General features: G+C 42.6%; 1 protein-coding gene across 4 annotated transcripts in view; it reads right to left on the bottom strand.

Annotated features, from left to right (window-relative positions):
- The window catches only part of STK11 (serine/threonine kinase 11), a 70,235-nt gene that overhangs the window by 41,669 nt on the left and 12,969 nt on the right, over nucleotides 1–15,597 (bottom strand). For all 4 annotated transcript variants that reach the window (XM_067559192.1, XM_067559183.1, XM_067559202.1 and 1 more), the window contains exon 2: nucleotides 5,754–5,837. In XM_067559192.1, coding sequence (XP_067415293.1) covers nucleotides 5,754–5,837 — 84 coding nt within the window. The remainder of the gene's footprint in view (nucleotides 1–5,753; nucleotides 5,838–15,597) is intronic.

Below are 15,597 nucleotides of genomic sequence, written 5' to 3'. Positions count from 1 at the left end.
CCGGATAGAGACAGGGATCTCAGAAGCAGGGCGGAGAAATTCTCTCAGAGTCAGGGTCTGGGTTTCCTGGAGATATTACCTTTCATTTGCCCCACACTGCTTTGAGCTCCAGGCAAGTCACTTACAGGCTAGGGCCAGGAGAGATAAGGCCCGGGTTCCTCTTCAGCAACCTTTGCCCAAAATGGCAAATCCCAGGGAATCAATGGGAAATGTGGTTCACTAGTAAGAGGGAGTGGGGAATTGAGCTGCTCTGGGAGGATTAATCTCCACCCAGTACCCCATAAATACCCACGGCCTGATGGATAGAAATGGCTAGTGGGAAGTCCCCAGAAAGAAGCAATGGGGTAGGCCTCTGTAAACAGGGCTTAAAAGTTGTGGACTGTTGGGTACTAGAGGGAATAAGGCTGGAAGGATCCTTATCACTGCTTCCGTGATCTGCCAGGTCTTTGGCTGGCTTTCTGTCCACCTTCCATAGCCTGCCACTGGGAGAAAGAAGGGACATGCTGCTGGAGCTCTGGTCACCAGCAACTGCTGCTAAGACAGGGGCAGGTGGCTTGGTGTTGGCATTAGAGGAATTGCCTGTACACCACTGCTTCATGTGCTCCTCACAGTACCGGGAGGAGGGCACTATTTGTCTCTTCCCTAGTGGGCTTCCTGCCCCTTCAGTTGGCTCAGCTTTCCCTGGTCACGGGAGGGGGGCCTTGGCAGTCTATTCTTGGGCTGGGCAGAGGTGCATGGGGATAGGCACAGCACTTCTCCCTGACCACAAAAAGAGCAGATCTCACTCTTGGAGGTGAGCTGCAGGGGATGCATGGTTTCTCTACTAGTCTGCTGGCCATGCTAGGGTGAAGCAGGACATGTGCTGCTGCAGTGCTTCTGAGGAAAGAAGCCAAGAATCAAGTGGCTCAGCTCCAACAGCCAGCAAGTGTGTCAGATCCATTCAGGGCCCCCACATGGGGGACAGGAAAGGGTGCACTTTACTGGGGCCCAGAGGCCCTGGCGGCCCGGCCCAGGCTGCAACCACATTACCATGAGGAAAACATTTTTCATGGCTCATGAGATTGTATGTATGGGATGAGGGATTGTAGCGTGTGTGTGTGGGAGGGGGCCCGTGTTACAAGTTTGTACTGGGCCTGAAAAAATTATGCTTGGGCCCTGGATCCAGCATAATTAAAGCCCAAACTACACCAGAAATTTCACATTGTAGGTGTTGGTTTAGAAAAAAGTTTTTGAACCAAAAGACCCAGATGCTCTGCAGTCAAAGGTGTCTGTCTACCCTGTCTTTAGCTGCAGAGGCAGAACAAAACTGGCAGGTCTTCAGCAGAAGCTGTGTATCCCTAAACCAGTGAATGATAGGTCTAAAATCTACCCACAGGCTGAAGTCCCAATGAAAACACTGGGGACTTTACTATGCTGAAGTTAGAGATCTCATAATACCTTTCAGTGGGTTAGGGGTGGTTAATCCCAACACCCTGGACAATATTCCCTCTTGAAATAGCAGCGTATTAAAATCAGCTACGCAACAGAGCATGGTATTCTTCACTTTCTGTCTGAAACTTAAATGGCGTTGCCATGTGCTGCTTAACAGTGGCAGCTTATACCACAGGAGCGGCAGCATTTCCAGGGTGGGAGAAAGCTCCTTCAGGAGCCTCTAGATACTAAAATCTTAGGGATTATAAAGTGGCTGTTGCCACGCGGAGACACTTTGGCATTTGTTCCCTTCTCCAGATCTAGCTTTGCATTTGTGAGTTATCGACAGGATAAGCAATTGAAGCGACTTGGCTGCCAAAAGCAACAATCACTTTTGCTTTTCTCCTCCCAGTGGATTCACAGGGGCAAACAGAAAAGCCTATAGGTTTTTGCATTAAGATGATTCCAGGTAGCCTGAGACATCTGGCGGCTATGCAAGGGCATAGCATCTTTGAGATGCAGACAAGGAAGCAAAGTAACTGTAGAGACATGGTCTCTAGAAGCGCAAAGCAATTTTAGTTTTACCATTTTAAACATTCCTGGCAGGTACCTTTTCAGCCTAGGACAAAAAACAAACTGCTGGTCTCCACAGATGCTATGACAACTCTTCTGGAGCTACTGACAGTCACAGGAGAAACTGCTTGTTTTAAATGGGAACCTTATGAAGGAGTTGCACTTCTGCAGCACTTTCCATCCTGGGATCTCAAAGTACTTTGCAAGCCTATAAAATTAGCAATACTGCATACCTCATTGAGGGCTTTTATCGAAAGGGAAACTGAGGCAAAGATATGAGAGTGGCCCTAGGTCACACAGAAAATCAGTGGCAGAGGGAACAGAAACCAGATCTCTCACGTCCCATTCTCTTGTTCTACCACTGAGGAAGCAATTGGGCTGCTTGCACCAAAGAAAAGTATAAGTAGGACAGCAACCCTCCCACCTTCAAACAAGCAATGCTAACGCTAGCTCCCACTTCATAGGAGTCTCAGTGAACTGCAGCTATTGTTCCTTTCTAGAAAGGACAATCTGCTTTCAGTTTAATTAGCTGCCAGACTGCCTTTTTTCCCCTTCTCTGGAGCTGACTAACTAGATTAGAGCACAGACATCATTCAGGCTGGAAGGTTTTACTGAGTAGATCTATTACAGGCAACTATGAGAAGGCTGAAGCTCTCATTTCTTCCAGTCAGTAGGGCTATCCTCCCACACACAGCTGCATTTATTGGTAATAGAAGCCATCAGGAGATGGTGCCAGTCAGGATGTTGCTTATTAAACTGGATGAGTCTCTCCCTTCATCTCCAGTGCTGCCCTCCCAGTCACAGTGGATCTGCTCAATGGCCTGTTAAATGCCAGTAGTCTTTTTTTTTTTTTTTTTTAAATCATCCATTCATCATAGCTTTCCCTGTACCAAAACCAGTGAAGCCTGTGACCAGAAAAGCAACTTGTTAAACACTGCATTTCCAAGCTTACGCATGGGCTAAAGTGTGCATTTCACGTCTATCACCTTAGTTACCACAAATGTGGGTTGACACTGGAAAAGCCATGGTGGAACAGAGGATCAAAACAGGTCTCTCTGCTGCTCTTCTGGAAACCCACTTTTCAATGGCAAAAGCTTTCCCTTCTAGAGACAAAGATGGACTTTTATAATGGGAGATGGGGGGAAACCAAGAAGTGCTCAAATTCTAAACTAAAAAAAATTGATGATACTGATGGACTTTATGTTTGTGGGCAACACATCTAACATGAGTCATTCCCCTCCCCAGAGCCAAGTTCCCCAAAAGTTTCAAAATCAATGAGGCGGCTTTGTTCACATGAACAGAGCCACCCCTTCAGCTACAGCCACATTCAGAAAGTTTCCCTGACCCGAGAGATTCCCTGTCTGACTGCAGTCAGAACTCTGCTAGCAACCGCCATGGATAAAAGGTGACTATGGCCTGGTCTACACTTAACAATTAGGTCAACCTAGCTATGTTGCTCAGGGCCATGAAATATTTTGCTCCCTGAGCATGTAGTTAGGTCAACCTAACCTCCAATGTAGACGCATCTAGGTCAATGAGAGAATTCTTCCACTGACCTAGCTACTACCTTTTAGAGACCTGGATTAACTACATTGACAGAAAAAAAACCCTCCACCAATGTAGGAAGCATCTACACTTCATTGTGCAGTTGGGCTGATATAGCATTTTTAAAGTAGACATAGCCAACTTGTCATGGTTCTAATTCCAGTGTGGATAGGGCCTTAACAGGTCTTGCTGTAATGTGGACCGAAAGAAAAAACTTCATCAGTGTAGACAGCCTCTAACTAGTTTTAAAATTAGTTCAGCTACTTATCTCATTATCTCACAGTAAAATCTTAAGTGGAGGTAAGGCACATGTAGTGTTTACTGCAAGGCACCTAGGAGAGGTCAGCGGTATACCCTCTTCCATGGCTGACCTTGCTTACCTTATGTTCTGTCCAGGTAAAACGCAGTGCCTTCTCTTCACTATGTTTTCACAGCAGGATAGCTAACCCATGTTAGTTATCTCATGACAAACACATACCTTTGTCAGTGGAAACATAATCTGAGAAAACGTCCTCAGTGGAAAGACCCTTGCTGCAACAGGGCAGTTTGCCCAATGGCTGCCCTCGCTTAGTCTCTCAACGTAGTTGTCTGCACATGGAGAATAAGCAGGCATGGAAATAAACTAAGCAGCCTCATAATAATTTAGGAATGAGAGAAAAGCAAGTCCAGTGGACTCAACAAAAATAAGGCAACAGGAGCTTGGAAATTAAACAGTCAATTCCAGTGTTACCGAAGACCACAGTGCTGGTGAAGAGAGGTTTTCAAAAAGATTGGGGTACAGAGAAGAAGGAAAGCAAAGGAGAGAATCACCCTCTCTGGCTTTGCTTATTTCTGAATGACAACTCTGAGCTGTCATCACCTTTTACAAACACACGAGGTCTCCCTTGGGCTCCTTTTTCCTTCTCATTCGGAATTTCAGATTCTTATTTAATTAAATGGTAGCTTTCTATGGACAATAATTGAATTATCCAGTAGTAACTGACCAGAGAGATCAAAATAAGGACAAAAGTTGTGATGTTTTTAATACTAATGACTTGGTTGCAAAGACTTTGATCTAATTAAGTGCAGGATTAAATTAGCTGGTCACTGATGTACTGTAAGAAGAGCACTGTATTTAGAAGCCACTGTTGCAAATAAAAGCAACCATTTAACATAGAAGACAATGGTTCAACTCAATAAAGTCACAAATTGGTTTAAACCAAAAGGCACTTTGTTAGAGTGCAGCAGTCTCATTAGGAACTGTCTGGTTGCTCACTTTGTTTTGGTCTCCTTTCAAAGCAAGAGAGAACAGTATATTTAAATTAATTAATTAACGTTTGGGTGGTGCTTTGAGGATGCAGCATGCCATGGAAGTGCCAAGTATTATTTTGATGTCTTGGTGCTTCTTTTCAGAAATCACAACCCAGGGCTTGGTTTGAAAACCAGAATGGTTTGGTCTTGAAAAGCCAGGTTGCACATTCTGTGAGAGTGACATGCTTCCAATCTCATGTCTTTTATAAGATTTAGGCTGTTTAAAGCAGCATCATAGCGGACGTTCAAGTAATCTGCAAAAAATACAAGGTGGCTTTAGTCAGTCTAGGAGTTAGTTTTGACTTGTTAAGAATAACAAGCAGCAGACTGCCTCTAGAGAAGGACTCCCCCAGAGTTCAGTACTACACAACCTCTCCACAAGTAAGGTAGAAGTTCTGGCAGGCATCTCTACTCCAGAGAATAACTGGATGGTTTTAAAAAAGGAAAGAATACCACACCTGAGGCTATCAGGAAAGAGCATTACAAAAAGGAATTACTCTATTTTGCTGCACACACAGTGAGGAATCTGTTTTCAAAGAGGAAGGTACCGCTACCTAGTAGTGAGGGCAGGTGACTGAGAACTAGGCCTCCTAGGTTCATTTCCAGCTCTGATTTACCGTGTGACCATCAACCTATTACAATCTGTGTCCACCCCTTCCCCAATCTGTAGACTGGGGCAATATTTCTTTACTTGAGAGAATATAGGGAAATTGAGGAAATGCGCTTGGATGGGAAATGCTACCATGATGCAGAATGTTTATTAACACTAGTGAATAAATTCGACCTCAGGAAATATGCAAAAGGGTCTTAACCAACTGAAGCAGAATCCTTTAGAGAGATGAACATCAGAGCTATGAGGATTTAGAACTGTCACAATCTAAGTAACAATAATTAAAACCTCCATATCAACAACTAAGTGAAAATAAAAAGGATATATTTTCTGCTTCTCTTCGTTATATAATACATCTACCAGCTGGATGACATTTTTGTGTCGTAATCGTCGCAGGAGCTGAATTTCCCTGGAGGAAGAAAGAAAAAAGTAAGTGTATTTCCTTACTAACAAGTGAAAATGATATTTTTCTAGAGTTGCTTGAATTGTAAAATAGTTTTAGACCATGGTAATCCCAGCTGCTTCACCCAAGATTAGCCACAAATTTTGTTTGACAGACAGAGCTTTAAGTTTGTTTTTTTGGATTTGTTAGCCCAGAGTTAGAATCTAAAAATACTTGCGTTCATGGACTAGAATCAAAAGCAGGCATCCTTTTCAATTAATGCTGCATGGCCACTCAATACTCCTGGGACAGGCATTCTAGTTCACCAGTGCACAAAAGCAGGAGAACTATACCCCAGGAGCAACTGCAGCTGCCCTGATGCACCAAAATCCAGAAACACCACATGGGTGCAAGCTCCAAAGCCTAGTGTAGTGGCTGGACCTGGCTTGGCATTAAAGCACCAACAACAGAATCCTGTTTAGCTGTAGATGCTATAGAAAAACGGGGTTTTCTTTTACATTTACATAGCAGCACAGTCACCTGTCAGAAGTTGAGAACCCAGGTTCCAGTTCCATCCTGAGCTGTTTTTCAAAATATAGATTCCCCCCACCCTTCACCACCACCACCAGAAATGTTGCAACACATCTCCCCTCCCGTGCAAAAAAGAGCCATATTACAAACACCTGAATACCCATAGTCCCATACTTTCTCCACAAACCTTGGGAGAAATTAAAATGAAGCCCGGGGGGATGGAGAACCACACGAGTAATACGTTAAAGACCTGACCTACTATTCCAAAACTTTCAGTTAAAAGTCAAATGATTGCTGTCAGAATGGAATCAGACACCTAGCTTTCTTTGCAGATGCAAGAGTAAACTCTAGTCACACAACTTCACCCTGCTACCAGGTCTTACAACAGGTAAGATAGGTGCTTGTAGAGAGGGTATCTGACATGAGGAGGGGAACTGTCAAGATAAATCCTAGATTTAAATAAGCTTGTGTTACACTCACACCAGAGTTCATTAAAACAGAATTTTTAAAAATCTCATTTATTTTCACCATCTATTGTTATTTATTGACTTTCAGTTTCCCCACACATAGTCCAGGTTTTGGTCTCGGTAACTTCTGCATGCTGTAAAGCTGCAGCAAAGTGAAAAAAATTAACTCGCTTAGGCAGGACCAAGCACAAGGATGGAGATCTGTGTGACTGTGGGCAAGACACTCTACTTGTTTTGGCCTCAGCTACCCCTTCATCTGAAAGATTTATGGCAGGTCTACACTACTACTTAAATCAATCTAACTTACTTTGCTCAGGGGTGTGAAGAAAAAAAACACAACACCCCCCTGAGCGAGGCAAGTTACAGCAACTTAAGAACTGTCCACACTGGTACTATGTCAGCAGGAGATTCTCTCCCACCAACATAGCTTCTGCTTCTCGTGGAGGTAGAGTAATTATGCCAATGGGAGAGCGCTCCCCCGTTAACATACAGCGTCTTTACTAGACGCGCTGCAGCTGCGCACTTCTAGTGTAGACCTGCCTTAAAGGTAATACTTGGAATGATTTAATAGTAACAGAATGTGTTTTAAACATAAGTACTCTATTTGCATTGTTTCTAGGCAGTTTCTCTTGTATCACATGCATAGTGACCCAGTGTTGCTGTGTATGGCTCCCAACACAGCAAGAGGATGTTTCATTGAGAGTAAGGAAACTGTTGAATTGTTCACAAGAGCCAATTGTGCTGGCACACACAGTGTTGGGATAAGTTGACAGACACTGCAGTTTAACGGCTCATTTGTCATTGCAATTTTCTTTCCAGGGTAGCTCTGGTTGCTAGGTTATCCATCAAGTTTGGCTAAGCTTATTTCACTCAACGTTTGACAGAGGGACACTGAGGGGAAGGACCCCTCCCCATTTGTCAAGCAGGGAACAGCAGAGCAACAGCAAGCTCAATAACAGGAAAAGCAATCTAATGCTGTGTCACCCCACACAGGAAACAGCTGATCCAAGGGTTCCATTCACGTCACCAGAGAGAGCACACTGCTTGCTAGCAAAGGAAGAGAGTGTACAGGGAGATCGATACCCCGATGACTGCTTGCCTTTACAGGATGTGTCTTTCTCCAACAAGAGACTACAGCTGGACTGTGCATCCTTTCTCGTCAGTAGTTCAGGGTAGAAGTCACAAAACTACCCTGAATTCGATCATATGCAGGAAGCAGCTTCGTTAGCTTTTCCTGGATCAAGCACTCTTGCTAGAGAAGCTAGGAGGCTAGAGTTCACAGCTGGCCTCTGCACCTGAGCCCTAGAGATGGACCATCAGTTTTACGTAACGTCCACCAAATTGTTTAGATGACCAGTTCTAATAAACGGGTTCTCTCTTCACTTCATGATTCTGAATGTATGAACATCATCATCTGTGGGTACACGAGCTAGGATAAAATTGCTAGGGCTATCAATGTGTTTATCAGCAACAAGAGAAGCAAGAAATACCCCATGCTGTATCATAGTATAGGGCAGCATTGCATAATCAGGGAATTACTCCTTTTGATGCATTCTACATCAGGCACTGTAATAAATAGGATAATAGACCTGATGGATCATCATTGTGTTTCAGGAGGACAATTCTTAAGTTTTCTTATTTAAGGAAGCATCAACTTGAAATCTAGTCATTTTCCAAAGAGGAGTTAAAAAACAATTCCTCCGGTCAATTGCTGTTTTATAGTCACTTTTAAAACTACTCTTTCCCAGTTCATCATACACAAAAGGCTTTCAAAAAACACAGGAAAGTAATCAACTGACTGCACAATTTCATGCAGATGCCAAAAATCAACTAAAGAAATTCAGAATCATAGAATTTAAGGCCAGAAGAGACCATTAGATCATCTTGTCTGATGTCCTAGCTAACAAAAGATCAAACTAGAGTAAGATATTGTCCCCTCTAATCTTAGAGAGAAAAGTAATAGCTAAAACAAAATTTCAAAATGCAAAGGTGATTACTGAGTGTCCTTTAAGATGTCCTGACAAACAATACTCCATTAGACAGTTAAACAACAGAAAAGAGTGCAACATGAGGTTAATCAGTTTTCAATTACTATACTTCAGACCTAGTATCAGCACCTCCATAGCACCCTTCTCAGGTCACTGACAATGGTGTACCCGTATGCACTGAACACAGAGATGGGGAAAGGAGCGGAACTTGTTACATCAATTCAAGCTTTTCTTGGTTACTATTCCATACAGGAATTAATCAAGGAATGTTAATTATGCAAAGAACAGGCTTACACGTGCTACTGGTCTTCCTGGAGCAGTTATTCAAGGCGATACACAAGTCATCAAGGCTGCACCTACAAAGGAAATCTATAGTTTTCCTGCATTACCATAATTCATTCCCCATCTTCCCGCTTTTTAAACACAGGAGAGCTAGCTTCAATGGTGCCTTGAGACTGAGCAACATCAGCACTGTCCAAGAGCATTACATCTCACACCACGCATTGGCTCCATACCCATAAAAGGGAAGACAGACGTCTCAGAGACTGCCAGGGGAGTGGTGAATCACTACATGGTTGCAGCAACACAGTAAGAGTTGTTTAGTGTTCAGCTTGTTCCAGAGGTCTCCGCTGGACTGGAACCACATCCTTCACCTTTTACTATCTAGGTACTAAAACTGCAGATGCAAGAATTAGGTACAGGTGGATAATGGCAAAAAAAAAAAAAAAAAAAAAATTCCTCTTATGCAACAGACAGCTATCTAGGCAGCTCCATAGTGCCCTCTGCTGAAGCTCCCATTTGTTCCAAATTCATTTCAAACATTCATATGGCTTTAAAGTGTTTGCAAAAAATATCGCCTTTTAATGCGGCACTGGTACCTCACGCCTTATTTCCGTTTCTGAAGACAAGGATTTTTACAAAACACACAAAATGGCCAAGTTTTCTTTCAAGTAGGTTTGTTTCCAATCAAACCTCCCCTGCAGCATTCGCAGTCCACACAAGGAAACTATTATAATGCAGGAGGGCCTGAAAAGTGAAACCAGTTAGAAAGAGAGAGAGTCTGACTGGTCTATTTTCAATAGCCTTACCAAGCAAAGCACAACAGAGGCAGTGTACCATTTTTTTAATGTAAATAGTTGGGACTATTTTAGATGTCTAAAAAAATACAGGGCAAAAAGATTTGTCCAAATCAAGTTCTCACAAGCTACAGGTTAGAGAGGAAATAGAACTTTTAGCCTCAGGTGAAATAGGATGCTCCCTTTCAATCAAAATATTTTCACCAAGTTAGAACATAATCCATGTGGCCAGGCTTTTGTATGCCAAGCATGCATTTAAAAAGTCATCAACATAATGGTGAAGGCAAATCCAGCTTCAAGTCCTTGGGCTCTTCTCTTTTATGCTTTAGAGCCATAGTATGTGCAAAGTTCTCATTACAAACAACTTGCTAAGATAGCAAATGCTCAACAGCACAGACTTTGAGAACTCCAGAATTGTATAAGTATCTGAAGAGGAGGCTAGACATTTCTTAGAAGTGGGAGATAAGCCACCCCATCTCCACAGCAGTAGCACCAGCAAAAAAAAAAAATAACCTTGAGTGTCTCCTCCCCTGACCTCTGATCAAGTGGGTACCAGTTAAAGATGGAATCATTGGACTCCCTCAATGACCAAAAGTACCGTTATTAAGCAAGGGACCCCCTCCACCTACTTCCAGTCCTGTTTGTCTTTTGCTCCCTGAAACCAGCAGGGGGAAGAGGGCTTTGTGCAGACAGCATGCACTGTGCAAAAAGTTTAATCCACAATCACTCAGTCCTAACACCTGCTGGCATATTAGCTGTGGCTTTAACAGAGTTTTGGACAGGTACAGTAGTCCCAAACCAGAAAAAAGGTGTTACAAACAAAACAGACATATGGAAAATAGAGGAATAAAGTGAGTCTTTCTAAATGGCCTCAAGTTAGCCTGGACTCTGACTGGAAAAAACATTTGATGTGATAACAAGCAGAACTAGAAGCTATTCAATTCCACGTTTCCCAGGATCATGGAGCATCTTCTCTGGTAGGACAAGCCAGGCACCATGCCTCCACTATGCATGGGGTTACTACAGTTCACAAAGTGGACTTGTACACTGAACTTGTTTTCAGCACAAAGGGATTTAAAATGTGCCATTCAGGAAAGGCCATTTAAACTAGAGCCAATACTGCAAGAAGAGGAGCAGCCCACTCCCTTCTGGCATCTTCACTGGACTCCAGATGGGACACCCAAAGTTGGACTAACTGAGGGCTCCAGTGTCAACTTGGTAGGAAGCAGAAAGCCAGATCCAATCTGTAGTGTGACACAATTTGCAGCCACCTTCACCCTGAGAAGAGGTGCTGCCTGAGAGGAGTAGAGAATGGAATGCCAGTCTGGGCAAGTGTAGCACGGCATACTGGGATATGGCTTGGCAGAGCACACGACCATATCCACATCACAGGTTTCCAAGGCCTATTCTTTTAAATAGGCAGGTATTAGTTTGGACACTTATGACTGAGGTGAACTACCAGCTGAAGAGAAGTACCAAAAGTTCTACCCAATTCAGCTGTACAGCTAACATCAATAAGCCTCTTCTGGCGTGACCCAATGGAATCACCAGTGAGTTAAATGTAGCAATTACATCCCCAAACAATCTACAGCATGGGCAGCTGATTTGTGTTTCTGTACCCAAAGTGGATCACCCAGTTATACAACTAAAGTTTGTCTTCTCAAGAACAAAACAAGCTTTTATATTTTTGGATCGTCCACTGCCAGGTGCGAGGGAACATTTCTGAAGGACCTGAACAAAAGTCAAAGATATGCTACAAATCCGAAAAAGGAAAGGAAATCTGCAACAAATTGGAACTGACACAAAGATGACATTATCCTCCCATGTATTAGACAAGTTGCTTGAATAGCTTCAGCTAAATCACAAAGACAATATGGCCCTCAAGCTGTAGACAAAAAAACAGTATTGTCAGCTTCTAAGTAGTCTAACCTTTCCAAACCTGCATATGGTAATGCAACTCTAAAAATGAGATAGACCTTAGATAGTCCCACTAAAAGTTTGAAAATTATCAAATTAAGACTTCTCTGGACATTTAATTTCATTTGCTGTAGGGAATATTGGTAGAGTCACTAGACACATTTAAAAAGTCTTTATCATGCAATGATTTAGAAATTGTAACTCAAACTCCCCCTTCCCTCATTTAAGAGTCAAGCTCTTTCACCCTATTATTTCCAATCAGTGTTTATTAACATGGCCAACAGCTAAATCACCTTGTGCTTTGACCCTACCAGATGTCCCAAATGAAGCAAGACTGGATCAATATTTGGATGGAGGTAAACAAGAACAATGAACAAATAGGGATTTACAGGAGGTGCTTAATACCTGTCAACTCAATCTCAGCACAGAAGCATCCTCACATGGTGGTCTGAGAGTGTGCACACAGATGGGGAGGGACTCCATGATATTTAGAGACACCAACCAAAAATCTGCAGACCCCATGTCCAAAGTCAGGCACCCAAATCAAAATCTGGGAGCCTAAATAAATGGCCTTATTTTCAGAGATAATTAGCACTCATCACCACAGCCTTTTGGATAAGACAATACAGATTCTGACTTCCTGTCACTGTAACCTGTGGCTATACAGAGGTCTGTCTCTGTGGAATCATTTGCAGGATCTGGGCCTGAGATCTCACCAATGCACTTCTAAAATAAAGTAATACCACCACCCGTTAGCTCTTATATAGTGCTTTTCATCAATATGGAATAAGAAATTAGTCCCAGTGTACTGACCAATATTCTAACATTTCTACTTACATCCTGCTTAAGATTCCCCAAGAGAATGCTGGATACAGTATTCTCTACATCCCCTCCTAAATTACTGTGTAATGCTGCTGTGCACTGCCAAACAGCTAATGGGTTCCACCCCAGTAGTGACTGCACCTTATTAGCAGAGGATGCAATTCTACGTTTCTGTATCAGTCTATATAGTGCTTTGGGATCTTTTCAGAAAGTCAATATAGAGTTAAGATTATGAAAAGAAGTTATCCGTTTCAGGACAAACCTAGCTCTACACAGCTGTTTCATTGACAGCACAACCCAGAATTCAACATGTGGTTAAAGGATAGTTGCTATGACATTTGCCACAACTTTGGAAACTGGCAGCCCATGCTCCTGCAAAAGTCTGATATAAAACATTTTGTCAGGTGCATTTAAACCAGGTTCCATTCAGCTGCAGGTTAATGTATGTTTTTCCTGATTTATGTAGCTTCTCCCCCTACTAGAGTTCACAGTACGTTTCTGATCTTGTTCCCCATTTGCTGGGCTCAGCATCTGAAAAGACAGTTCCAAGAATAGGCAGCAAAAAGCATTCCAGATATCCACACTAAGTTCTCCACAGCTAGTCTCCTGAATGATTTGGCAAGTTAACTGCAAAACAATGCTACAGTCTTCATGTGACAGCTTAGTGCAAACCTTTTTCTTCTATAGCATTCATTAACTTGCCATGTATATTGCCTAGTTTTATTTTATACAATGGCCAAAAGACTGCCTAACATATATAAAGCTACAGCCACAACCTGATTCTTTACCATCTTAATATTAATCAGTCACTACGTATCCAATGTATTAATGCTTTAGAGTCAAGTTAAAACTAGTAGCTACTAATATTCCATAAAAAAAAAATCAAAAAAATCCAGCAATCCAGTGTACGTTACTTACAACTGACTGGCTTCAGAAAGAAAACCTAAAGTACTTCCTTTCCCTCCTTACTGCTATCCAGAGATAAAATCTCAATGCTAAATGCCCAGAACAATCCTGAAAATCCCTCAAGGGTTTACAAAAACAGAGTTGCATCAAAGTGCATAGTGATCCTCACATGGAAGGTGCTAAGAAAGGGAAGAAGTTTTTACCTTGACAGGGTTAAAGCACACAATGCCTAGCAGACTTCAGACTACTTGAACTGAATTCTCTGTCATGAAAATATGACAGCACTTCAAGGTGCAGGATGCTTGACAGGTGCAAGCAGGCAGAGAGGCAATGCATAACATCAGAGCCAGCCACATTTTACATTCCAGCTACCTAGGGACTGCTCACTGAGATCAAAAGCCAATATGAAAAAATTAATTATTCTTCCATCAGATAACACAGGTAATAGCACTAAAGACTTCAATTCTGCTTCAGATGGCTGCTGCTGATCCAGAAGACAAGGGCAGCAGAGAGGCATGAGAAGAGATATTGCCAAGGTGGTTTCTACAGCAAGGGGGCAACATTCTCTGCTCAGCTTTAAACCCCAACTGCACAATACCCTAAATGAGTGTTGCAGGGGCTCACCACTACCACCAAAAGCATAACTGTACAGTAAAGGATCATATCCTGGGGCTGGAACTGGTGCTGCCGCCGTGCAGACAAGCAGTGTATCAATGGAGGAGACTTCTCCTTGATGTCCTTCAGCACGATAAAGTAATCACTGTGCAAACTATGGGAGTCACATTCCATTTGGGTTGATTACTAGTGATGTGTTAAGCAAGAACACAGGAAGGACAAGTGAGGGCACTGGCAGCCGATAGTTACTTCAGCCCCCTCAGTTACTAGTCATTAACTCTGGCGAACATGCGATATAGGTTAAAGGTGATCTACAAAGAGTGGTCTTTGTGTCTTTTAAAAAAAAAAAAAGCTATAAAGAACTTTGCAAGCAGAATATTATTTTGAAATAAAAGTCACTTATATTCCAGAATAAAGTGTCCACATGCGGGAGTTGTACCAGATTAGTTATAGTGCAATAGTTATTCAGCTACAGCTATGCCAGTCAATTTCCACATTTAGAAAAAGCCCTAAGATTTTATCATCTCTCACCTTCGAAACTTCCATGCATGGTTACAGTAAAATGGATCCTATTTATTGGACACGATACAGCCAAACTACTGCTTGCTGCAAAACCAGCTACAGAGAAAAGGCATCGCCAGAGTTGGGTTTTGTAGCTTTGTTGAAACCAGAAAAGTGAGCAATTTGTTAAAAACAAAAAAAACCAAAAACAAATCCAACCGTTGCAATGGTTTCCTAATCATTTTCCAGTGTCAGAATTTGCCTCTCTTAGGTAGACTCCAATGAAGAATACATAGATGTATCAGTACTACTCACTGAGAATAAGTGGGAACAAGCTAGCCTGAGTGTTACACTTCCACCTCTGGGGTTGGATGTAAGAAAGAGCCATGGTTTTGTTATCTGGGCAGTATCTAGGCAAGGCTTATGTTGATCAGAGCTATAGGCCATGTCCCAACTCCAGTGCCAGTAACCTACTTTTTAAATTGTGTGCACTGCCAAGCGCAAACCAAAGTCAATTATCACAGAAACAAGGTAAGGAGGCAGGACTGTTCTTTCGACTCAGTGTTTAGCAGGAGTTAGAACCCTGTCTAAAGCTCAGTAGGAAGTGCTTTTGATTGAAACCACACATCAACTCCCCCAGGGCATGAACCTCTGACCAGAAGAGCTAAGGGTGAAGGACAGGGAAGGTCTTCCATGAAACACTGGGAACAGCTATGCTGGGCAGAAAGTTTAGGGTGAGTTTGTGTCATTTGATTTACCAACAAAGTCACTCTCTCCTCTCCCTCACTCATTCCACAACAGGTAGAAACTCTCACTGCTCACAGACCCTTTGCCTCCTTCTATTAGAAACAGCAAGACCATGATGGTTCTGAGACCTGGTCTACACTTACCTGAAGATTCGGCGGCAGTCGACGGGAGTTACGCAAACTACACAGAGTAGTTTGCGTAACTCACGTCAACTGCT

The sequence above is a fragment of the Emydura macquarii genome, unplaced genomic scaffold, assembly GCF_026122565.2.
Source record: "Emydura macquarii macquarii isolate MOO-44397 ecotype Brisbane River unplaced genomic scaffold, CSIRO-AGI_Emac_v2 contig_306, whole genome shotgun sequence".
NCBI lineage: Eukaryota > Metazoa > Chordata > Testudines > Chelidae > Emydura > Emydura macquarii.
This window is presented reverse-complemented; position numbering and strand designations above follow the sequence as displayed.